Raw genomic sequence first — 25,761 nt, forward strand, 5'->3', positions numbered from 1 at the left:
GTGGAAAAGGTATGCTCCCAGTTCTAGACCCGTATCAAGGTGGTGATTGAGGCTGAAGGCGGCTACATTGAATAGATGTAAGCTGTCCTACATAATCATGTTACCTGAATTGATTATTTCAATAAAGGTTTTTAAATAAAACTGTAGTTTTGTTTTCTTTAGGACAACAACTTAATTTTCGTGTCCTTATTTAAGAACACTTGTTCTTAAATAAGGATACGAAAATTAGGAGATACATTAATAATTAAATGGGCTTTTTCGTAACCACAACCAAGGTAAATGTTTCTCGCATGCTTTTCCCATTACGGATTCCTCCCCGCTTTTTTTCTTTCTATTCAAAAAATGCTGCATTGCCTAAAGTGTGTTTATTCATAAAGTCTGAAGAAATGCTGGTTTTGAAAATTTTCAAACGATATAATGCTTGAAATTGTCGAAACGCGGATTCCATGAACAAAGCTTCTTTCTTAGAACTGCACGTTCTGTGGAACTCTGTTCCGTCTGCCTGCTTCCTACCCGACTACAACTTGGATGTGTTCAAGTCCAACGTTAACAAATTCTTAATGAACCGCCCTCTTAAGTAAACACTTCATCAAATCTCCGCACTAACGTTATGTACTTGCAATAACTCTTATCCCTGAGTGGCTTCCGGGCCTTGATAAGTGGTGATCACTGTGTAAAAAAAAAAAAAACGTAAAATGAAATACACTTTTTATTGCCATCAACACCTTGTCTTGAAGTCTTGATTTTGCATACACAGTATATATATATATATATATATATACGTTAGAAAAGCATTTTATCCAAGGCATGCCCTTTTTAAAAAAATCATTGAAAACTTTATATCTATATCATTAATTGCTAGATGAAAGATAATGTTTTTAAATTGCAACAAAATGTACATTACATAAAATAAATCCAAGGTAATTTTTTGATTCAATTTAAATTGAATTTTTATACCTTACTTTGTAAAATTTATAAAAGTGCACTTTGAAAAAAAGTAAATTTCAAATTGAATCTTGTACTTTTATTTTTAAAGCCTATAGTAAAAACATTTTGTTTAACAATTTTCGTGCCCTGGATGAAATGCTTTTCTAACTTGTATCTTATCTTTTTAAGATTATATTTTAAAACTCTCCTTCTGTTTATTTCAGTTTGTATTTCTCCTCACACCACAACTCATTTTTGCAACCTCCTCCTTGTATTATTACAGGTCTGAATATTCTCTCTGTTTCAGTTTCTATTTCTCCTTATACCACAACTCATTTTTTGCAACCCCTCTTTGTAATACAGGTCTGAATAATGAGAAAATCTGAATTCTTTTTAACAAAAACTTTAAAATAACTTTTTAGATTAAATTTTTTAAAACTTCTTTCAGAAAAGAAAATCTTTACAATTTAATAAGGAAGATATTTCATATAGGTTTCATTAACAAATATTCAGTACATATCGAGAAAAATAGAGATGAAAATTTCAAAAGGAATGTATAATTGTTTTTTGTTTTTTTTTACACAGTGATCACCACTTATCAAGGCCCAGAAGCCACTCAGGGATAAGAGTTATTGCAAGTACATTACGTTAGTGTGGAGATTTGATGAAGTGTTTAATTAAGGGGGCGGTTCATTAGGAATTTGTTAACATTGGATTTGAAGACATCCAAGTTGTAGTCGGGTAGGAAGCAGGCATACGGAACAGAGTTCCACAGGCGTCCAGTTCTAAGAAAGAAGCTTTGTTCATGGAATCCGTGTTTTGATTTAGGCAAAGATATAGAATGGGGGAAATTTTCCACAGTGGATTCAGCTAGACGGGTGTTTTTCGTGAAAGATTGGCGAGGGGGGACCAGAGATTGGAGTTCAGACGAGCACCTGTCATGGAAATAACGATAAAACAAGGAAAGGCTCGCAACGTCTCTTCTGTGGGAGAGAGGTTGCAGGGTAGAGAAAAGGGCATCCCCCACTAAGCCATGAAGTCTATTTTGTACTCTGTCAAGGCAGGATAGGCTGTTTTTAGCAGCTCCTGCCCAGATATGGCAACAGTATTCCATCCTTGGACGTACTTGGCTTTTATATAGATAGAGAATTGCATCAGTAGTGAGATATCTTCTGGAGTGGTAGAAGGATCTCACCATCTTTCCAGCAACCTTGGCAACAGACTTGATGTACGTGTTCCATTTCAGATCAGGAGCAAAGGTCAAACCCAGAAGCTTGTCAAAACACGGGGCCTCACCCAGACGAGAGCCATCCATCACAATTGATGCCAGCTGGGGATCAGAGCGTTGATGAGGCAAGGATAGGAGTTTGGTTTTGGTTACGGTCAATAGTAGTCCTCGCCAGTGAAAGTCTTTGTTATTGTTATTCTATTATTATTATTATTTAAAACATTTTGTGTCCTGCTCTTTCGCACGAGGACTAATATATATATATAGAATAAATGTTTAATTTCAGCTCTATCACTCGCGGTTGACGGTAGCTGAATGGTTCGGGTTCTTGCTAATGAAGCCAGGCATGACTTCTGTTGCCGGGGTTCGAATCTCTTGACTGGCATTAATCGTGACACTTTGCACTGATGATTTCTGAAAGGATGAAACACTAGTGTCTGTAGGTATTTAATAATTATTATAGTAAATAATATTAATGTCAGCCTCTTTAAGAAACTTGTTTCTTATCGTTGAGCACTTTAAGTTGTAATAAAGTCGGTCCTTAGCTCATATGCATAGATCGTCATATAATGATAAGATCACTCTGACTGACGTTAAAAGCATTTAATAAGAATAAATGTTTAATTTCAACTGTATCTCTTATAGTTGACGGTAGCCAAATGGTTCAGGTCCTTGCTAATGAAGCCAGACATGACTTCTGTTGCCGGGGTCTCGATTGGCGTTAATCGTGACACCCTGCATTGATGATTCCCGAAAAGGTGGAATACTACTGTCTGTAGGTATTTAATAATTATTATAGTAAATAATAATAATACTACTACTACTACTACTAATAATAATAATAATAATAATAAATATATATATATATATAATTTAAAGGGGGTTAGAACAGTACTCTAAAGAGCAGAGTGTATTTTAATGTGATAGTAAAATTACTAATTTAATTAAAATACAAGAAAAGAACAGTGCTCGTTGTAATTTAGATATAGAATAAGCTCGATAGGCAAATATCCTAGAGCTACTTTAATATTTAGTAATGTGATTGATAATTTAAAATTCAAATTAGAATCAAAAATTAAAAAAAAAGATTTTAATTTAATTTTTAATTCTAATTTGCATTTTAAATTATCAATCACATTACTAAATATATATATATATATATATATATATATATATATATATATATATATATATATATATATATATATATATGTATATACAGGGTGTCCATAAAGTTACTATACAGTCTTATTGTTTTATTGTATTATATATTAATTTACTGGATGAGACATTTCCTGATAAATGGATCGGCAGGCGAGGGCCACTTGAATTTCCTCCACGATCTCCAGACATAACGCCAATGGACTTCTTTGTCTGGGGAGTCATCAAAGACTCTGTATATTCAAGAAAGCCAAGAAGTGTTTAAGATCTTCGACAATTTGTTATTGATGCATTTGCCAACCTTGATCGTGACTTGTGCACCAAAGTTTGTCAGAGTGTGGTGTCACGTTGTCGAGAATGTATTGGAGCTGAAGGCCTCCAATTTGAATATTTGTCATAGAAATTGTTTGCCTTGATTGTTACAGTCTTTTCGGATGTAACACATGTATTTTCTGAGATTTTTATAAACATAAAAGTGTTATTTCTTTTTATTTCTTTTGTTACAAATAAATATTTTAATACAATATCTTACTGTACTGTTAATATATTACAGGGTGTCTGTATAGTAACTTGTAAGACTGTATAGTAACTTTACGGACACCTTGTATATATATAATAAAATATATATAAAAATAGTTTTAAATATTTGAATGAAATGGATACGTGAATATTGAATAAATAACTAAAAATAGATTTAAAAATATATTCCATTAAAAAGGGAGGAGCAACACAAAAAACAAAAACGAAGGACAGGTAACCTTTCATCGCTGGGGTAGCGAAAACATTAAAGCAGCATTTCAAAGCTACTTCGATTGCTAAAGAAAATAACACCACCAGCGCTCTCATCTTCTTCCTCCTCTTATTATTATTATTATTATTGTAAATGCTAACTGTTAGGGATGCAAATACACACACACACACACACACACACACACACACACACACACACATATATATATATATATGAACAAATGATTAAATAAAACATGTTAAAAGACATCTTGAAAAAGAGTTAAAACTCTTGGTAAACTTATTGTAATTTTTATCTTATTTTATATATATATATATATATATATATATATATATATATATATATATATATATATAAGTGAAATTGTGTATGTGTACATTTCCCTACCAAATTACTCTGGCAGTTTTCAGTCTACAGACTCCAGATTTGACATTAGGAGTACTGAGATTTGTGAAAATCTTCTTAATCGGTTTTCGACTAGAAATTTGGCTGTCAAGGGATCAAAGTTCAACGATTTGACCTTTGAAAAATCTACCAAACTCCTCCGCCAATTTTGGGTCTAAACACTTCAAATTTTAGATGTAGATTTCTTGGACATGGATCAAACTTTTTAATTTGATTTGAGACCAAGACAATAAAGGTTAAAGAGTCAAAATTGGATTCAAAGTTTTTACAAATTTGACCTCTGCGGTCTCTACCAAATTACTCAGAAAATGTTTGGTCTAAACATTTGAAATTTTACATAAAGTGTATTCAGACATAGTACGAGCTTTTTAATCGGGATTTGGCCGAAAATTTGGCTGCCAAGGGCTCAAAGTTCCAAAGATTTTACTTTCGCAGTCTCTAGCAAACTATTCAGCCAATTTTGGGTCTAAACATTTGAAATTTTACATAAAGGGTATTCAGACATGCAGCAAGCTTTTTAATCAGTTTTTGATATATATATATATATATATATATATATATATATATATATATATATATATATATATATATATATATATGCACATAAAGTTATGAATAGTACATAGGACCTGAGCAAAGCGAGGCTGAACTGCTAGTATATATATATATATATATATATATATATATATATATATATATATATATATATATATATATATATATATATATATATATATCATTTGAAAAAATTAGCATTAAAACAAAAAAATAAAGCAGAGTAATGCACAATAATATTATAAATATATGAAATGTTATGCAAATACTAGTAGATTTCATACCTGTTTTCCCTTCGTATGATTGGTTGATTGGAGAGTGCCGTCATATTGGGCATGCGTAGAAGGACAACGTTAAACCTGGCTTTCAACGCTGGTTCATCAAAGCAGGGGAACGCCTTCCTTGCAAAAGTTGGCTGGAACTGACTTGTTGCCAGATATCTGAAAATGACGAGAGGTTGTTTTTTTTTTGTTTTTTTTTTGTTATAACAAAAATATACAAAAATATGAGTAATCAGACATTTACCAACTTAAATGTTTATCTTTTTTATTTTTATTTATTAAATTTGTATACACACAAGCCATAATTAGAGAAAATGACGACGAGTTTTTAATAAACAATAAAAAAAAAAACTTTTTTTAAAAAAAATTTTTATATATTAAAGTGTATTTTTTTTAAAATCATATATATTATATGCATTACATATATTAAAATGTTGCCACGACTGGCTAGGAGCTACTCGGCATCTCTATCCTGCCTTGACAGAGTTCAAAACGGGCTTTAAAACCTAGCAGGTGATGCCTCTTTCTCTTCCCGGCATTCTCTTTCCTACAGAAGAGACGTCGCGAACCTGTCTCTGCTCTATCGCTATTTTCATGGCAAGTGTTTGACTGAACTCCAATCTTTAGTCCCCCTTGCCAAACTTTCACGAAAAAAACATTCAACTAGCTACAACCACTATACATAATTTTCCCCACTCTGTATCTGTGTCTAAATCTAAACACAGATTCCATGAACAAAGTTTCTTTCCCACAACTGCCCGCCTTTGAAGCACTGTTCCGCTGGCATGCTTTCCTATTGAATGCAACATGGTAGCCTTCAAATCTAATGTAAACAAATTCTACCCAATTTACACCATTAACGATTACTAAACCACTACTTTACATTCATTAACCCTTACCCTCGAGTGGCCTTCAGGCCATGATAAGTGGTGACTTCCAAGGGAAAAATATACAAAAAAGGCTGGTTGTTTCGTTGAAGTAACAAATGAGCTAATTGACCTGCTAAAAAATTGCTTCATATGAGGTGCATTAATTTAAGAAGGGAACCATATAGTGTGTTATTTGGAACTGAATTAAATTTAATTAAATCATTCTTGCCACAAGTTCCATTACTTTTCAGACATACCTTAACAGACTTACATGGTCTTATTGCTGTGCTTATATGAGCTGAGATAGTATCATTTAAGGTCTAGTATTAGCGGCCCATTATTGGGAACTGTCAGATGGTGAACACTCGCTCAAGCTCTAGTCCACCACCTTACAGTTGCTAAACTTCTGTCCGGCCAGCAATATGGATTTAGGCAAGCCACTTCTACTGCAGATATCCTAACTGTAATTTCTGAACCTATATACCATGCACTGGATAAGACAGGGCAGGTGAAGGTTGTAGTCCTAGATATATCTAAAGCTTTTGATACGGTATAGCACGACGATCTTCTCAGGAAAATCAGATCCTATGGTATTACTGGACGAATACTTAACATAATTAAGTCCTCCTTAAATAAGAGAAGAATTCAAGTTTTCCTTGATGGTCGTACATCCAAACAATATGATATGGATGAGGGTTTACAGCAAGGGTCGAGCCTTGAACCATTATTATTCCTGATATTCATAAATGACTACCGTGATAAAATTCTCTCTGAGATGGGCATATTTGCTGTCGACACCGCACTCTATAAAAGGCAAATGAATGAACACATATCCAAGATAATGGCGGAAACCCTAGAGGAAGATCTCCAGTCTATAATGGAATAGGCACAAAAATGGATGGTAACGTTCAATGCTGCTAAGATTAAATTTGTTTCCTATAATTACAAGAAACCTTCTTAACCATGAATAGTTATGGCAAAAGATACATTACCTGAAAGTACTTTGTTCAAACCCCTTGACTTAACGGTCACAGGGAACATGAGTTCAAACAGATACATCGAGGGCATTGCAAATGCTGTTACGAGGAAGGTGGGCTCTCTCTACCGTGCTAGAAAGTTATTTATGCCTGAAAGTATCCTGTACCTCTATAAGGCGACTATTCGCCCATGTATGGAGCATTGTTGTCACGTTTGGGCTGGTGCATCTGCTATCAGTCTCTCACTCCTGGACAGAGTTCAAAAGAGAGTCACCAACCTGATAGGTCCCGAACTTTCATCTAAACTTCAATTTCCGTTCCATCGACGAAATGTTGCATCCCTCTGCCTATTTTACAAGTATGTTAATGGTATATATGCTCTGATGAACTACAAGCCCTTGTACCCCCTCGGTATAAATACCCCCGACAAACCTGACAGGCAGCAAAATCCCACCCCTACACAGTCGAGATCCTGAGATGTAAGAAAGCCTTCTACTCTAATATTTTCTTCCCCAGAACTGCTTGAATTGGAATTTTCTTCTAGGTTCCTGCTTCCCCAGCTTTACTGACATGCAGAAGTTCCAGTGTAATATAAACAGACATCTTGCTGCTCAACTCTCTGTATAGTATTCCTGCAACTTATGTCCCATATAGCCCCCTAGATCAAAGTGGCACTGCGGGGTGAAAATGTAATAAAAAATATTAATTATTATTAATTTGATTATTATTATGTGTTAATTATTGGTCCCCCGAAAAAGGGAGGAGATGGACTTAATAATTCACCCCCGTTCGTCCGTTTCTTTTGTTAGCACTTTTCTCAATAACCACGCTTTCGATTTTTATTTTTAAATTTGGAAAAACATTAGTCATGGTGAAAGTAAATTTTTGCCAGAATAAATTTTCCGGGATAACTCTGGTTGCCTCCCTGGGGGGCATTATAGGGGTAAAATTGCCCCTACATCGTTCATCTGTTCATTTGTTCACACTTTTCTCAATAACTTGGATTTTTGTTTTTAATTTTGCACAAACATTAGTCATGGTAAAAGTAAATTTTACACTCATGGAGAGGGACCCCGTATGCTCGGCTTGTAATTATTAAAACTAATCTGGAATCAAAAATGTGTAGTGGACGAAAATTGCAACAAACACAAGCAGGAATTAATTCTCGCAGTTGAAGATTGTGATTACACTTCCTTCCTGGCTTATCCACTCTCAGTCACATGACAGAGTTTATAAAAGACTAGGGGGCGTAAAATACACTTAAAGTCTCATCCCTTTACAGTAGAGATCCTTAGGTGCAAGAAAGCCTTTTACTCCAATAGTTTCTTCCCCAGAACTGCGGGTCTTTGGAACTCCCTTCCGGGATTCTGCTTTCCCAACTGCAACGATATGCAGAAGTTCAAGTGTAATGTGAACAAACATCATTCTACTCATCTCCCTTCATAATGACCCTGCTAATTAAGTTCCTGATAGTAGCCCCCTGCTTCAAAGTGGCGCTGTGCCTTGTTTGGGGTGAAAATTGAATAAAAAATAAATTTAAAAAAAAAAAAATATGCTATTTTAATTTGTCCAGATTTCGTATATCTATCTATCTATCTATCTATCTATCTATATATATATATATATATATATATATATATATATATATATATATATAAAAGTGAACGTGTCTGTGTGTCTGTCTATGTACATTTTTCAACGCAATAACTCTGTCAATTTTTAGTCTACAGACTCGAAATTTGATATACAGGGTACTGAGATTTGGGAAAATCTTTGTGATCGGTTTTTGGCTGTTAAGGGGTCAAAGTTCAACGATTTGAGAACTCTACCAAACTCCTCCGACAATTTTGGGTCTAAACACTTGAAATTTTAGATATAGGTTCCTTGGACATGGATCTAACTTAATAACTTGATTTGAGCCCAAAACATTAAATTTTCAGAGGTCATAATAGGGGTCAAATTAAAAAAAATTAACCGCTTTTTTTTTGCTCCACATACACCTCCAAACACCCGGGCAACACCAGGCTGAAATGCTAGTATATCTATAAAAGTGAAATTGTTTGTCTGTATGTGTGTGTGTGTGTGTGTGTGTCTGTGTGTGTCTGTGTGTGTACATTTCCCTACCAAACTACTCTGCCAATTTTCCGTCTACAGACTCGATATTTGACACAAGGGGTATCGAGATTTGGGAAAATCTTTTTAATTGGTTTCTGGCCAGAAATTTGGCTGTCAAGGGGTCAAAATTCAACGATTTGACTTTTGAAAACTCTATCAAACTCCTCCGCCAATTTTGGGTATAAACACTTGAAATTTTAGATGTAGGTTACTTGGACATGGATCAAACTTTTTAACTTGATTTGAGCCCCAAACACTAAACTATTTTAACCGACTAAAGACCCATTAAAGAACGGGCTGTAAAAAATCCAATCATTTGAGGCCCCTAGCGTCGCTCTGTGGCTTTTAGTTTCGAAGGAGATATAGTTTGAAAATATGGAGACAGACAAACCGACAGACAGACAGACAGACAGACATGTTGCTGTTTATATATAAATTAAACCGGGAACACTCTCTCTCTCTCTCTCTCTCTCTCTCTCTCTCTCTCTCTCTCTCTCTTCCCAGATCGTAGACTGACCTGTCGCCCTCAACTTCTTTCTTGGGACTCAACAAAACTCGCCAGGCCTTTAGGCTCGGGTGTTGACTATAATGGAAAACCAAACAAGCCAACATTGTTATCACCACATGCGGCACACACACAAACTTTATTTCTCATGCTACAGGACTGTTCCTAATACTTCGTGACGCACGCTTCTACTACCAACCTCTAGAAGACAAATAATCCTTCAAACGCATGCATGAACAATATTCTCTTTCAACAGGCCTCTCTAATCATCAACGTCTCTACACAGAAAAGCTTTCCACGACTAATCCTTTCACTATTCTTACTAACGAAGATAACCAACAAAGCTGTTTATAATATGTTAGAATGTGATTTCCTGTCTTCCATTACTACAAATAAGAAAAGTGCGCACAATACAAGTTCAACTTTTATATCGAAACATTCACAAAATAATTCATGAATCTCTAATCTACTTATATATAAAAGGCACTTTGTTTGCGTGTGTGTCTGTGTGTGAGAGAGAAAGAGTGAGAGTGTATGTGTGTGTGTGTGTGTGTGTGTGTGTGTGTGTGTGTGTGTGTGTGTGTGTGTGTGTGTGTGTGTGTATTCTCTATTGACTCCAAAACAACATTGTAAAATTTCACACACTTGTACCTTATGTGCCTGAGAGTGTTTTTAGATAGGTTCTGCATAGGAATGCCTCTGATGAGTATCAAAAATCGATAATCAAAGAAATCTGATTAAAGAAGAAACAGTCCAATTTTGGTCAAATTAACACTTTTATGCAGCCTACAAACATAATTGCATTCAAGAAGTTTTATCACCACACAGACAGAATGGTTCGGCCTATAAAATCAACAGTAGGTTCTTTAATAAGACAGAGGTGCGTTCAAAATGAACGGTTCTGTTTAGTATATAATTGGACCATTGTACTTGATTTTTGCATTTTAAATTTAATTCAAGTCATTATATAAAATTAAAATTAGTTTATAAAATCAACAATAGGTTCTCTACAGTGCAATGTAGACTACACTGAATTGTAGATTCACTACGGAGAGGCATGTGAAGCTTCCTCCCAGTGCACAGCGGTGCGTTCCTGACTAGAGCAGGCAATCAATTGATTTGATTGACGAATGAGCGATTTCATCGATTTCGATGCAAAAAAATTTATAAGAAGTGTGGAACATTTGTTCATTCTCTTTAAATGGCGAGCAACGTCGGGTCTCCCTGCCAGTATTATATAAAAGTCACTTTGTGTGTGTGAGTTCCTTCTTTATAGGTTCCGAAACGGCTGGCCCTATTTTTTGCAAATTTCACGCGAAGATAATTTATATGTCTGGCAGTGTTCTTAGATATGTTTTATACAGAAATTCGTCCAATAAGTATCGAAAATAAAAACAATACGATCCTAATAATAGTCGTTCTTTCTTATAGATAAAAATAATTTTTATAGAGGAATATTTTAAGTTGTAACGGCAAGGGAGATAATAAAATCCCACAAATAATTTCTTCTGAGAAAAAAGACCCCTGATTTGTTGACATCTAGAAACATAGCTTAGTGGTAAAGCATTCGACTATAGATCGAATGATTCCGTGTTCAAGTCCAGATGTACCTCACAATTTTATTTTAATTTTTTCCTATTAATGAGTTCGATTTACGATAAAACAAGAGTTACCATTTAAAATCGCCGCAAGTCATTTCTTCGTTTGCATATTTTAAAACTAAACATTAATCAGAAGTGACTTTTCCAGGGCATTCATCGTCAATCCCAAATATCAGCTGACGTGATATTGTAAACAAACACAGATGGAATTTGATGAACGACATTATCATTATTTATTTATTTGCAAATTAGTCCACTAGGCAAATTATTCCCCGTAATATATAATATTCAATAGAGGATTGATTCGATAATAATACATACGCAATCTGCATAAATTAAAATATCATGTTTAAGCGTATTGTATGACCGGGCAACGCCGTGTGTCCAGCTAATCATCTAAAAAGCTAAAAAAAAAAAACGAAAAAAAAAATCAGGTAAAAAAAAAATCAGGTAAAAAAAAATCAGGTAAAAAAAAAATCAGCTAAAAAAAAATCAGGTAAAAAAAAATTCAGCTAAAAAAAAATCAGCTAAAAAAAATCAGGTAAAAAAAAATCAGCTAAAAAAAAAATCAGGTAAAAAAAAATCAGCTAAAAAAAATCAGGTAAAAAAAATCAGGTAAAAAAAAATCAGGTAAAAAAAAAATCAGGTAAAAAAAAAATCAGCTAAAAAAAAATCAGCTAAAAAAAAATCAGCTAAAAAAAAATCAGCTAAAAAAAAAATCAGCTAAAAAAAAAAAATCAGCTAAAAAAAAAATCAGCTAGAATTTTTTTTTTCTGAGAAAATCCACGTAGTTGGCTAACGAAAACTTAAACCGATTGGCGGGAATAACAGTGAATCTGAGGAAATTCGGAAATTCTGTGTAATTTTTGTATACTTACATGGTCTCATTGTTGCGTTCATATGAACTGAGATAGAACCCTTTAAGATCTGGTATTAGCGGCCCTTTGAAATGGATGTGGATGTAATACTGGCGACCCTCCTCCAAGGGGCTCTGCAGGTTGACAACAAGAAACTGCTTTTCTCTGTTTTCTTGAAACGAGTTCACTGTAATTTCTTCTCCGAAAGCAATGTCGACTACCTTAAAAAAAAAAAAAAAAAAAAAGAAGGTGGAATAAGAAACGAAACGATTATATGGAAGCAGTTTTATTCTTCCGGGTGTCAACATAAACAGCCGGAAGATGTCGAATAAAAATGATTCGGTGTCAAAATAAAAACGAGGCGACGCTATCAGACAGAAGAAAAAATCATGAAAGAATATTTAAAATCAAACAAAAGAAACTCATTGTACTAAATTAAAAAAAAAAAAAAAAAAAACAACTTTAAACAATTTGGCTTCATCAATACACGTAGAGTCCCCCGTCCTTCCGTTCAGTCTTGAAAGACAAAAGGATACCTCCTGTAGGGACAGTAGCGCGTGTAAATGTGAAGCAAGGGTTGCGCAATTCCCAACCACACCTCTCCTGAATCGGCACTGTTTGTATCCAGTGGCAAGGAGAAGACCAGGACGACTGGAAACAATGCCGAGATAAGCGGAGAGCACATACAGCACCTGGAAGTCCCAAATGGTCACCCATTTAGTGCTGACCAGGTTCAACGTTGCTTAACGTAGAGTAAATAAAAATTAATCTAATATATAAACGGCTATATGCCTGTCTGTCTGTCGGTGTGTTTGTCTGCCGGTCTGTCTGTCTGTCTGTCTGTCTGTCTCCATATTTTCATATTCTATCTCCTCCGAAACTAAAAGTTGCTGAGCGGCGCTATGGGATTCAAATATAGATTTTTACGAACTGTTCTTTCATGGGTCTTGTGCGAGCCTTTTCTAGTCTCACACAAAAACACACGTTCACATTTCAAGCTATGTCATATACATACGCGCACAAAAACATACGCGCCCACGTCCACACACACGTACATTTATTCACGTTCGCGTACATACACTCACATTCACGGTATATACACACACGCTAACGCACACATATGTACTCACACACGCACACATGGACGACGTCATTTCCGCTTTCTAAGGAAATATACATGCGTAAAAGACCACCGGAAACGAGTATAAAAGAGAGAGTAACAACCGGCTCTTCCTTTTCCGGCCCAGCTTCCGTGCTGGTCGGTCGGTCTTCGGACCGCCCGCGCGCGTCACGCCCACTTACTACTATGTATGGGGCACGAGCTAACAGACTGTATGTACACATTCACACTCTCTCTTTCTATCTACTACTGGTCCCTGAGAACACCTTCGCGTAGCTGACTACTAACTGATGTCAACTCTCATATCCTCTTCTTTGTCTACACGCTGGACTATCATTCTCAATTTTCACTACAACACTTATTTCTCTTCCCACGCGTGAACAAACGATAGTGACCCGAACTTGAGATGAAAACACATTTCTTTTTCTTGCTACAACACCAGTCCCGCAACGAACATTGGTTACACACGCGCGGACATGAACACATGTTATAACTAAAACGTTCATTCTTTCAACAGCAAATAAACGACGTTTATCTTATCCATCAATTGAGTCTTTGTTTCCTTCAATTCCATTCGTTTCATTATTTTCTTGTGGCGAGCTAGGGTATTATATCCTGGTCCGCTACAGTCTTTAGCCGGTTAAAATTATATTCATAAGGAGGCAAAAATTGGTCAAAATTGAAAAAATCGTTATACATTTTGTACATACATCTTATTTTATTTTTAATTTTTAATTTTTAATCGGTTTTTATGTGTCACGTTAGCACGGTGGTAACGTCACCAGCTTTGAATGCTACAGTTTCGGTTTTAGCTGATGGCACTTAAATACTTTTTTTTACTTTTTAAATTACAACTCTATCATAATATATACGAAATCTGGACAAAAAAATATATATCATATTTTAGCGGGCAAAGCCGAGCCCCCCCCCCACCTCGCTAGTTCAAAATAAAATAAATTATAAAAACACTTGACATAAAATGAAAATAACTAAAATTAAAACTAAGTATGACGCTGATTTTCGATACCCATTACAAAAAGTACAAGCGAAAACTAATAAAATATAATTATTTTATTATCATTTTTCCTCTATAAAACTTAGAACAGTTACCTTTTTTTAACTACGGAAGCAGCTAACTATAAAATTTTCCTAGTTTGTTAACAAATTAATTTAAAAAAAAAAAAACATTATTGAAATACGTTAAATAATGTTTTACATGAAGTAAACTAAATGTATTTTTAGGGTTTTGAATGCTTTTAGGGCACAACCTAATAAAATAAATAATTCCATACAAGCTTCTGAAATGACGAACGCAACAACTTCATAAAATGTAACACAGAAAAGGTTTATTAAGAAGAATGTGATATGTTCCTGGTCAAAAGCTGGACTCCGACTACCTGGTGCTATCGTGGTAGTTATTCCCAGTGGAATCGTCGATACCATTAGAAATCACCGAGGTGGAGAGAGAGAAGAAAAAGGAGGTCCGTTCTGTTTGGTGTCTCTCTCAGTAAGAACGAGTTGTTATTCTTCAAACCGGATGCTGGCCGATTTCTTTAGGGGATAGAAAGGATCAATGCGCTGTACCCCTGATTCGTCAGTATGTGGCCAAATAGCACAAGGGAGAGGCATTGATTCGAGGAAGAAAAAAGTTCTATTTGTTTCTGCTACATATTTATTTCTAAATCATAAAATTACAAAATAATAATTTTTATTTGATTTATTCCATTTTCACTCCAAACAAAGTATAGTGCCACTTTGATGTAGGGGGCTACTATCGGAGACAGAAGTTGCAGGGATGCTATGTAGGCAGTTGAGCAGCAAGATATTTGTTCACATTACACTTGAACTTCTGCATGTCAGTACAGTTGGGAAAACAGGAACCCGGAAGGGAGTTCCATAGACTAGCAGGTCTTGGAAAGAAACTACTAGAGTAGAAAGCTTCCTCACATCTAATGATCTCTACTGTGTAGGGGTGGGATTTTGCTGATTGGCGGGTTTGTCAGAGGTAAAATATTTTTCATTTGAAAAAATAAAGTAAATTAATAAAAAAAATATTTTTCAACAACGTTATTTGGAGCCCGAAAAAAGTAATATTTAATTTTTTTTATTATTTATTAAATTCCTCTTTATTCTAAGAAACATAATTTATTAATTCCTATAGGTAAGCATTATTTAAATGTTAAATTCTTGAATTAAGGTACCGTGCTAAAATAATGTTATTAAGAAACCCATTCTTAACATGGCAGGGTGTTTCGCTGTTTTGTTTTATAATTATTCTCTACTTTCACCTATTATACGGTCATCTAGGGAGTCTCGATAAACAGAATACTGGTAGAAACCCACCCAATAAATGTCGCGATTAAAAAAAAAAAAATGCGCTAATTTTGTTACATAGAGTTATCATTGAAGTTATCACTAGGGTTATCATAGAGGGGCACCAAATTGACGTTTGGTGTATAACATAAAAGGGAGGACCATAATTGTATTTGTTGTTATGGAATGATTATTATTAGAATGAAAGGAGATTATGCGTGTCATAAAAGAATTCCGTGTGCGTATGATCGTTTAGTTTCATATGCGGTTGTGTGTGTTCATATCTAATTGTTCATATGCTTTTGTGTGTGTGTGTGTGTGTGTGTGTGTGTGTGTGTGTGTGTGTGTGTGTGTGTGTGTTACATGCATTTTCTTCGACATACCTTACTTCATGTGTCGTCGATGTTGATCCATCTGGAATTTATCTTCTCTCGGAGGGAGACTGGTACCTGTTAGATGAAGATTTATCACTCCAAAACGATGAATTGGTTTTATAGTTTTTTATTTACCTTCCAGATGTCGACACAGAATATGGAAGTGAATCTTGCGTGCTTTGAACACGTCAGCGTCCAGCGAAGGGGAGGGAACAGCTGTTAAGCCATCCGTCTTCTTCAAAATCCAATTCCAGTCTCACAGATCTAGCCAACCTGACCACGTCACTCATACGTAATCTGGTCAGCTGACCCTCGGTTCTGGTAAACGTGTCTACACTCCACGTTTACTCACCTCTCTCTCTCTCCCCCTCTCTCTCTCTCTCTCAATCCATTCTGTAACAATTTTACCATATTGGTCTACCATTAAAAAACAAAAAAACAAAATTCAAACATTTCTTTTAAAGGTTTAAGTTGAAAGAAAAACACAACAGTTAATCTTATTTAAGGTTAGGAGCTTCTAAGAGTTTTTTTTTTTTTTCAAAATAATTTTGCAGATTTTCTGTTGGCGTAAATACAGACAAATTTTACAATGGTCGTTCCAAAAGTGAGGCCTCCTATTTTTTAACTAAAAAATTAAAACGTTGAAGAGCTACGAAGGTGGGAGTGGTATCATTAAAACGAGCGATTTATTCTTGTGCTCCAGAATTTATATTTCTACACAATCACCACCATTCTCAATCGTAAAGGTCTGGAGCGCACTTTGTGACTACAAATCTGTCGCCTCTTTGAAATCGACGAACCCATCTCCTGTATTGACATAAACTGCATGGCTTCCTAAACGTTGGTGAATGTTGATCAGTTCAATTTTTGCTACAAATAGGAATTCAATGACGCATCTCGGCTTCTGACGCACGTTCATGACAGGGGTTGATTTCTTAGAGTCTCACACCGTCAATATCTGCAACTGAGAGATGAAGCTTTCAGGTCATAAATGCATAAGTGCACTCATCATAACAATGCAGTACCATCTTATCTATTCGGGCGGGATAAAAAAAAATAGGAGACATTACTTTGTGAACGTCCCTCGAACGAGTTAATTAATGAATGAAAACTGGCGCTTTCCGTCTTACAATCTGATTGGATAGCGATTCGTCAGCTTCCAGATGTTTACGCAAACAGTTGGAAGATACCAACAGAAAATCGGTTTTAGCATGGGTCACAAATTGTACCAGTAGGCGGTGTCGAATTACGACTGAAACAAGTAAACAAACGTGAAACATAAAAACTTACTTTGATAGAGTCGTGGATTTCCAGTTTATGTACGTGAACGGTGATGTTGTTTGTGGTGTTAACACAGAGCATATCGATGCGTACATGACCGCTGAATGTGAAATTGGCTGGTTCCGCTGAATAAATGTCCGGTGTCAATTCGAGGTGATATAATTTTGGAATAATTGATCTCGGCAAACGCACATCAGTCACTCGTCTTTCGACACTACAACAAATAAAAAAAAGAGAGTACATGAGGTCAACTATTAACACACACACACACACACACACACACACACACACACACACACACACACACATATATATATATATATATATATATATATATATATATATATATATATATATATATATATATATATATATATATATATATATACCAAATTTTAAAAAATTCTTTTTACAAAAAATCAATCATCATAATAAAGGAATTTAGGAACCCAACAAATGGGATATATTTAAAAAAATTTTTTTTTTTCTTTTTTAAATGGCTTAAAAAAAAAGTTCCCATAACTCTGTTCTTAAGTAAGGATACGAAAATTATGCGATACATTAATATTTAAATGGGCTTTTCCGTAACCACAACCAAGGTAAATGTTTCTCGCATGTTGTTCCCGTTAGGGAACCCCCCCCCCCATCTCTTTTGTCTTTCTATTCAAAAATATGCTACATTGCCAAAAGTGTGTTTATTCATAAAGTCTGAAGAAATGCTGGTTTTTGAAAATTTTAAAACGATATAATGCTTGAAACTGTCGAACTGGACATCGAAACAATTGTAACATAAAATAAAATAAACATTTCGTTGCCATAAACACCTTGTCTTGAAGTCTTGATTTTGCACACACAGTATATTAATGCTCAATTATGAAATGTGATAATTTTGTAGCTTAATCCTTAAGTCAACATTTTTTTTTTGGCTTAAAACTTATTGGTATATGAATATTTACTGAATTACACGAACTCAGTATATTACATATAAGTCTCTCTCTCTCTCTCTCTCTCTCTCTATATATATATATATATATATATATATATATATATATATATATATATATATATATATAGGAGCAAACAGTTAATAAAACATGTTAAAAAACACATTGAAAAAGATTAAATATGTTTCCTTTTCAGATTAAATATGTTTTTAACTCTTTTTCAAAGTGTTTTTAATATGTTTTATTAACTGTTTGCTCCTATTATAAGCTCTATCACCTATTTGGTTTTATCGAGCTTTTACATCTGGTTGAGATAACTTTATAAATATTAATTCTTTAATATTTATAATATACTTTAGTTTTACCATCTTGGATCATTTTGGTAAATTTAATTGTAACTTTTATTTTATATATATATATGTGTGTGTTTGTATATATATATATATATTTATATATATATATATATATATATATATATATAAATATATATATATGTATGTATACTTGCAAAAACCAAAACAACAAGGAAAAAGATTACATAATATTTGTATTTTTTCGAATGTTATAATTGTTTCGACATACACTAGAAAATTTAAAACTTTACATTGTTCAAAAATCTTCGAAGTTGGCATCTCATCAGACATTGAAAGAAATACAAGGCGAATACATATGTGAACACGTGTTCACCCTGTTATTAACGGCATCAAGCAGTGTGGTCCGCCTCATCATGTTTTGATAAATCCTCTTCTGGTGTTTATGAAATTTTAGGGTCCCTATTTTCGTATTTCTTGTTTAAATTACGGTGAAAATTGTTAAACGTGAACTATCTTGAAACCGGACATGATTCCGAATTAATTAGATCATTAGTGTATTAATTCCAATTACTATTTTTTGAGTTTAATTTGTTTCTCAACTTCATAAGTAATTCGGTTGGATTTGAGTCAATTAACCTGGTTTAATTCTTATCGATATATATACATTGCCACTGACTAATAGATTTTAATATATTAAACCTTGGGGAAAATGTTCTTATATTTATATAAATATATATATATATATATATATATATATATATATATATATATATATATATATATATAAATATATGTATATATATATATTAATATATATATATATATATATATATATTATACAGGTACAAAGGTGCGCTACGACTTTGTACCTATATATATATATATATATATATATATATATATATATATATATATATATATATATATATATATATATATATATATATATATATATATGTACAAAGTCGTAGCACTTCTTCTGAAGCTAAGCCTAGGTTTCTTTGGACTTGTGGGGCGGCGTCACACCCAGTAAGTCAAAGATCTTATTTGATAACAAAAAGTGAAGTAGAGGGAATATGATGAAGAAAAAGTTGATTATTTACCTTTCATCAGACTATCCATTCACGTGTAATCACCTTTTTCTTCGCCATATTCCCTCTGCTTCACTTTTTGTTATCAAGTAAGATCTTTGATTTACTTGTAGTTTCATCAAATACTTTTGTATACAAAATCCGATCCCGCATTTTGCTAATTCCCACCCTCTGATGAGAAGGAAAGTATTTCTTCGAAACTCCGCGGATTAAGGACTATCCACTTATCAAGTGTTTCCTTTTCAGATTAAATATGTTTTTAACTCTTTTTCAAAGTGTTTTTTAACATGTTTTATTAACTGTTATATATATATATCCCACCATAACGATAATGTAATTTATCAATTTAGATGTAGTTGCAAAGCCCACTACGTGAGTCGAACGTCGTTATGATTAGCTTGTAGAGTCCAACAGCACACACGTAGCAGAATCAGAAAAGCGACTTACCTACCAACGGACGTTCTAAGTAACACATCCGGGTCTTCAGTAGTAGATCATTTGCTTAAATACTCGTCTTGTGCAACGAATTTCAGCATTGACTCATTTACCATTCAGAATCGTGCTCATTCCGATTTTAACCTGAAGATCTTGGAGAAATGTTACGTTTGTTCAATGAGACCTTCTCCTTGTAAACAAAAGTAATGACTCTTAGGTTTGAACGTGGTTAGATTCTAGGAGATACTATCATTGTATAATGATCATCCTAGGTTTATTTTCGATATATGGTTTTCCTCGAATTTATTTTTCTATTCGTTAGCACACAGTATTTTAAACGTACATATTCTTTCTTAGGTTCATCTCGCTTTTGAAAATAAAATAAATCCCTCTATCCAGCTGTAGAAGAGTGAGGACGAAACCAGTCAGCTGGCCTTCCATTTTTTTTTTTAAATCATGAATATCAAAACATGCCTTTCCCTCATAATTGCAATATATATATATATATATATATATATATATATACACACATATATATACATATATATGTATATATATATATATATATATATTTAATATATATACCTCAGATCAGTTTGCTTGCTTGGGTGCTTAAACCGTTCATCCGGTTTGGGACTTCCGGTTTAAAAAAAATTCGTTTGCTTACCTATTTCATGGCCGCCCTGTCTTAAGTCCGATATTAAAGGCCACTGCTTCTATTCTAAGCATGCACAAGGTCAACAATATTTTTCGTTTTAGCTTATTTTAACGTGTTTCTCTTACGAATGAATGTAATTTCATCCTGTTGAGTTAAAAAAAAATGATTAAAATATAAATATATAATATATAACTATAATCATATTTACAACCATCTTTACTGCTTTTACATACTTCTAGCGTTTCTGTGAATTCTGACGATTTATTTTTATGCCTTTCTTTTCAAAAAGGGGGGAGTAGAAACTTGGTTCTAGTAGTCCTTTTAATAGGGCCTCGTTTATTTTAATTAGTGCTTGCAGTAGTGCACTGGAGGCTTTCTGAATATTATTTTTTCCAGTCATCACATGAAAAACTGTTTTCTCAAGACAATAAAAGACAATATAATCTCAAAATCACTTTTTATTTTGAACATTTTCATCTTACCCTTTAAGGGCCAACGGGTAAGGTAGCATATATTTAATTACAACGGTGTTACTTACCCAGACATTCGCTTTTGCAACCAGGCTTTAACTTTCTCGTAATGTTTGTTCATCCATCGGATGCTGGTCCGGGTGAAATCAAGAGCATATCTGATCTGCCGATTTGCTGATTCCTGTTGGAGTCCCGTGAGACTGATAAAGCTTTCGAGCTGAAATAGGCAAATACCATTAGCCAACGACCAATCAACGTGCCTTTTAAATAACATTGTTATATATCAAGACACTACGCCAATAAGTAGCGATTATGTTAACTAGTATGAATTTTGACCAAGGTTACATAGAGTACATGTCAGGATAACCTGGCGGCAAACGGAAATAGACACAGCTGCAGAGGGTAAGATTATAGAGGGGGTGTAAGATTGGTTCTTTAGACCAAACGTACCAGAAGTAGAAGGGGAACACTATGGCGAATGAATGGTCGTCACGTGTTCAAGGAAGAATGGAGACTTTCTATTCAGTCTACGTCGAGAAGCGAAATAGCTCAAATACATCATTGGTTCTGGATATGACCTTAAACTATATACGATGGTAAGCTTGTGGGCTTTGGAGAGTGTGGAGCCACCTCTTAATTGACATTGCTCACAGGTCCACTCTGACCCGGAGTGGTAGTATCTGTTAGGGTCCCAACTATGGGTTAAATAGAAACCAACTTGAAAAAAAAAAAAGAAATATATTCTATTAAAAAAGAATTTTCTTCAAAATTATTGGATTCGGCATTAAATAACCTGAAAAGGGTTGATATACCGTAAAACAAAAACAAACAACCAACCAATCAAATACATCATATAATGTGGATAGAATCTAAGCGAATGCCAACTCGATGACTGTCCGTCTGCATTATTCAATTCCCAAGCTGAATAACAAGTAACAAGGAATTAATCGTAGCCTACGTAGTCTCTCCATCTGTGAACAAACTCTTTCTGTCGCTTTCTAATAAAACGTTTGAAACTTCAGCAAGTCTCCATTATGTTACCATCAGTAGTATGAGTAAACTAACAATTTATCGAGTAAATTTGACACAAATTTTGTCAAAACTTCCAACTCCAAAACTTGACATTTTGCTGCCAAAACCTCCAACTCTAAAACTTAACATTTTGCTGTCAAAACTTCCAACTTCAAAACTTGACATTTTGCTGTCAAAACTTCCAACTCCAAAACTTAACATTTTGCTGCCAAAACCTCCAACTCCAAAACCTGACATTTTGCTGTCAAAACTTCCAACTCCAAAACTTGACATTTTGCTGCCAAAACTTCCAACTTCAAAACTTGACATTTTGCTGTCAAAACTTCCAACTCCAAAACTTGACATTTTGCTGCCAAAACTTCCAACTTCAAAACTTGACATTTTGCTGCCAAAACGTCCAACTCCAAAACTTGACATTTTGCTGTCAAAACTTCCAACTCCAAAACTTGACATTTTGCTGCCAAAACTTCCAACTCCAAAACTTGACATTTTTCTGCCAAAACTTCCAACTCCAAAACTTGACATTTTGCTGTCAAAACTTCCAACTCCAAAACTTGACATTTTGCTGCCAAAACGTCCAACTCCAAAACTTGACATTTTGCTGCCAAAACTTCCAACTCCAAAACTTGACATTTTGCTGCCAAAACGTCCAACTCCAAAACTTGACATTTTTCTGCCAAAACTTCCAACTCCAAAACTTGTCATTTTGCTGTCAAAACTTCCAACTCCAAAACTTGACATTTTGCTGTCAAAACTTCCAACTCCAAAACTTGACATTTTGCTGCCAAAACTTCCAACTCCAAAACTTGACATTTTTCTGCCAAAACTTCCAACTCCAAAACTTGACATTTTGCTGCCAAAACTTCCAACTCTAAAACTTGACATTTTGCTGCCAAAACTTCCAACTCCAAAACCTGACATTTTGCTGTCAAAACTTCCAACTCCAAAACTTGACATTTTGCTGCCAAAACTTCCAACTCTAAAACCTGACATTTTGCTGTCAAAACTTCCAACTCCAAAACTTGACATTTTGCTGCCAAAACTTCCAACTCCAAAGCTTGACATTTTGCTGCCAAAACTTCCAACTCCAAAACTTGACATTTTGCTGTCAAAAATTCCAGCTCCAAAACTTGACATTTTGCTGTCAAAACTTCCAACTCCAAAACTTGACATTTTGCTGCCAAAACTTCCAACTCCAAAACTTGACATTTTTCTGCCAAAACTTCCAACTCCAAAACTTGACATTTTGCTGTCAAAACTTCCAACTCCAAAACTTAACATTTTGCTGCCAAAACCTCCAACTCTAAAACCTGACATTTTGCTGTCAAAACTTCCAACTCCAAAACTTGACATTTTGCTGCCAAAACTTCCAACTTCAAAACTTGACATTTTGCTGTCAAAACTTCCAACTCCAAAACTTGACATTTTGCTGTCAAAACTTCCAACTCCAAAACTTGACATTTTGCTGCCAAAACTTCCAACTCCAAAACTTGACATTTTTCTGCCAAAACTTCCAACTCCAAAACTTGACATTTTGCTGTCAAAACTTCCAACTCCAAAACTTGACATTTTGCTGCCAAAACGTCCAACTCCAAAACTTGACATTTTGCTGCCAAAACTTCCAACTCCAAAACTTGACATTTTGCTGCCAAAACGTCCAACTCCAAAACTTGACATTTTTCTGCCAAAACTTCCAACTCCAAAACTTGTCATTTTGCTGTCAAAACTTCCAACTCCAAAACTTGACATTTTGCTGTCAAAACTTCCAACTCCAAAACTTGACATTTTGCTGCCAAAACTTCCAACTCCAAAACTTGACATTTTTCTGCCAAAACTTCCAACTCCAAAACTTGACATTTTGCTGCCAAAACTTCCAACTCTAAAACTTGACATTTTGCTGCCAAAACTTCCAACTCCAAAACCTGACATTTTGCTGTCAAAACTTCCAACTCCAAAACTTGACATTTTGCTGCCAAAACTTCCAACTCTAAAACCTGACATTTTGCTGTCAAAACTTCCAACTCCAAAACTTGACATTTTGCTGCCAAAACTTCCAACTCCAAAGCTTGACATTTTGCTGCCAAAACTTCCAACTCCAAAACTTGACATTTTGCTGTCAAAAATTCCAGCTCCAAAACTTGACATTTTGCTGTCAAAACTTCCAACTCCAAAACTTGACATTTTGCTGCCAAAACTTCCAACTCCAAAACTTGACATTTTTCTGCCAAAACTTCCAACTCCAAAACTTGACATTTTGCTGTCAAAACTTCCAACTCCAAAACTTGACATTTTGCTGCCAAAACGTCCAACTCCAAAACTTGACATTTTGCTGCCAAAACTTCCAACTCCAAAACTTGACATTTTGCTGCCAAAACGTCCAACTCCAAAACTTGACATTTTTCTGCCAAAACTTCCAACTCCAAAACTTGTCATTTTGCTGTCAAAACTTCCAACTCCAAAACTTGACATTTTGCTGTCAAAACTTCCAACTCCAAAACTTGACATTTTGCTGCCAAAACGTCCAACTCCAAAACTTGTCATTTTGCTGCCAAAACGTCCAACTCCAAAACTTGACGCTCTTTCAAGTTGACTTTGATTTTGCACAGTTTTCAGGTACACCCAGCCTTCTCAACCCATTCGACGACAGACGGGTCAGCGGTAGATCTATCAAACTCTAGTATTAAGCGGAATCTGTCCATTCTTTTTAAATCACCGCTTACCAAAGCTGAAATAGCTTATAGTTAAGCAAACAACTTCTCGGGTGAATTCGAAACACTGCTGTCCATACTTCTAACTTCACAACTCGACACTTTGATGTCAAAATTTCCAGCTCCCAAACTAGACACACTTTAAAGTTTAGAATTACGAGGACCTTTAATTATAAAATACTATTAATATACACACAATGATAATTTAGTAACATTTAAGAACAGTAATAATAGCATGTATAGATTTGTCCATTAACATTCAGGGGAGATAAACGTGAATACTCATATTGGAGTTACCTCTCTTTAACTGTGTTTTGATTTAGCGTGTATTAACCTTGAAAAAAAACTCATAGAATTTAATCAAAAGATTCCTCCCACTTTCCTCTTATTCTTTCGTGTATTTTCACGTTTTTATCAGTCGCTAAATAATAAATATATTGAAAAGAAATAAGTATGAAAATTAAAATATGACTTCTCATTAATGGGAATTAAGAATAGCTACTGACGAGAAAACACGTGACTCAACAATTATGCTTTATCGACAACCTCTTGCTTCATAAATGTATTCGATGAACAGTGACGCGTGACGCGTATATGCATACACATCCCCTCGACGATACGAGCTACGATATGTAAGCATACATTTATATAGCTACGTATATGTACACTCAGAGGATAGATGATAAACACAATTACATGAACACGTAGACGACTAGTTTGACTGTCAATACGTTAAGTTGTAATTGTTTATTTTGATACGTTTACATTATTATAATGTAAAAACAAAAT

General features: G+C 34.5%; 1 protein-coding gene across 4 annotated transcripts in view; it reads right to left on the minus strand.

Annotated features, from left to right (window-relative positions):
* The window catches only part of LOC145246113 (uncharacterized), a 459,766-nt gene that overhangs the window by 97,660 nt on the left and 336,345 nt on the right, over positions 1-25,761 (minus strand). For all 4 annotated transcript variants that reach the window (XM_080107946.1, XM_080107944.1, XM_080107945.1 and 1 more), the window contains exons 21-24: positions 21,301-21,449; positions 17,330-17,534; positions 12,254-12,453; positions 5,312-5,467 (exon numbers count right to left, since the gene is read on the minus strand). In XM_080107946.1, the coding sequence (XP_079964072.1) occupies positions 5,312-5,467; positions 12,254-12,453; positions 17,330-17,534; positions 21,301-21,449 (710 nt within the window). The remainder of the gene's footprint in view (positions 1-5,311; positions 5,468-12,253; positions 12,454-17,329; positions 17,535-21,300; positions 21,450-25,761) is intronic.

The sequence above is a fragment of the Euprymna scolopes genome, chromosome 23 (assembly GCF_053919585.1).
Source record: "Euprymna scolopes isolate OS-2025 chromosome 23, ASM5391958v1, whole genome shotgun sequence".
Taxonomy (NCBI): domain Eukaryota; kingdom Metazoa; phylum Mollusca; class Cephalopoda; order Sepiida; family Sepiolidae; genus Euprymna; species Euprymna scolopes.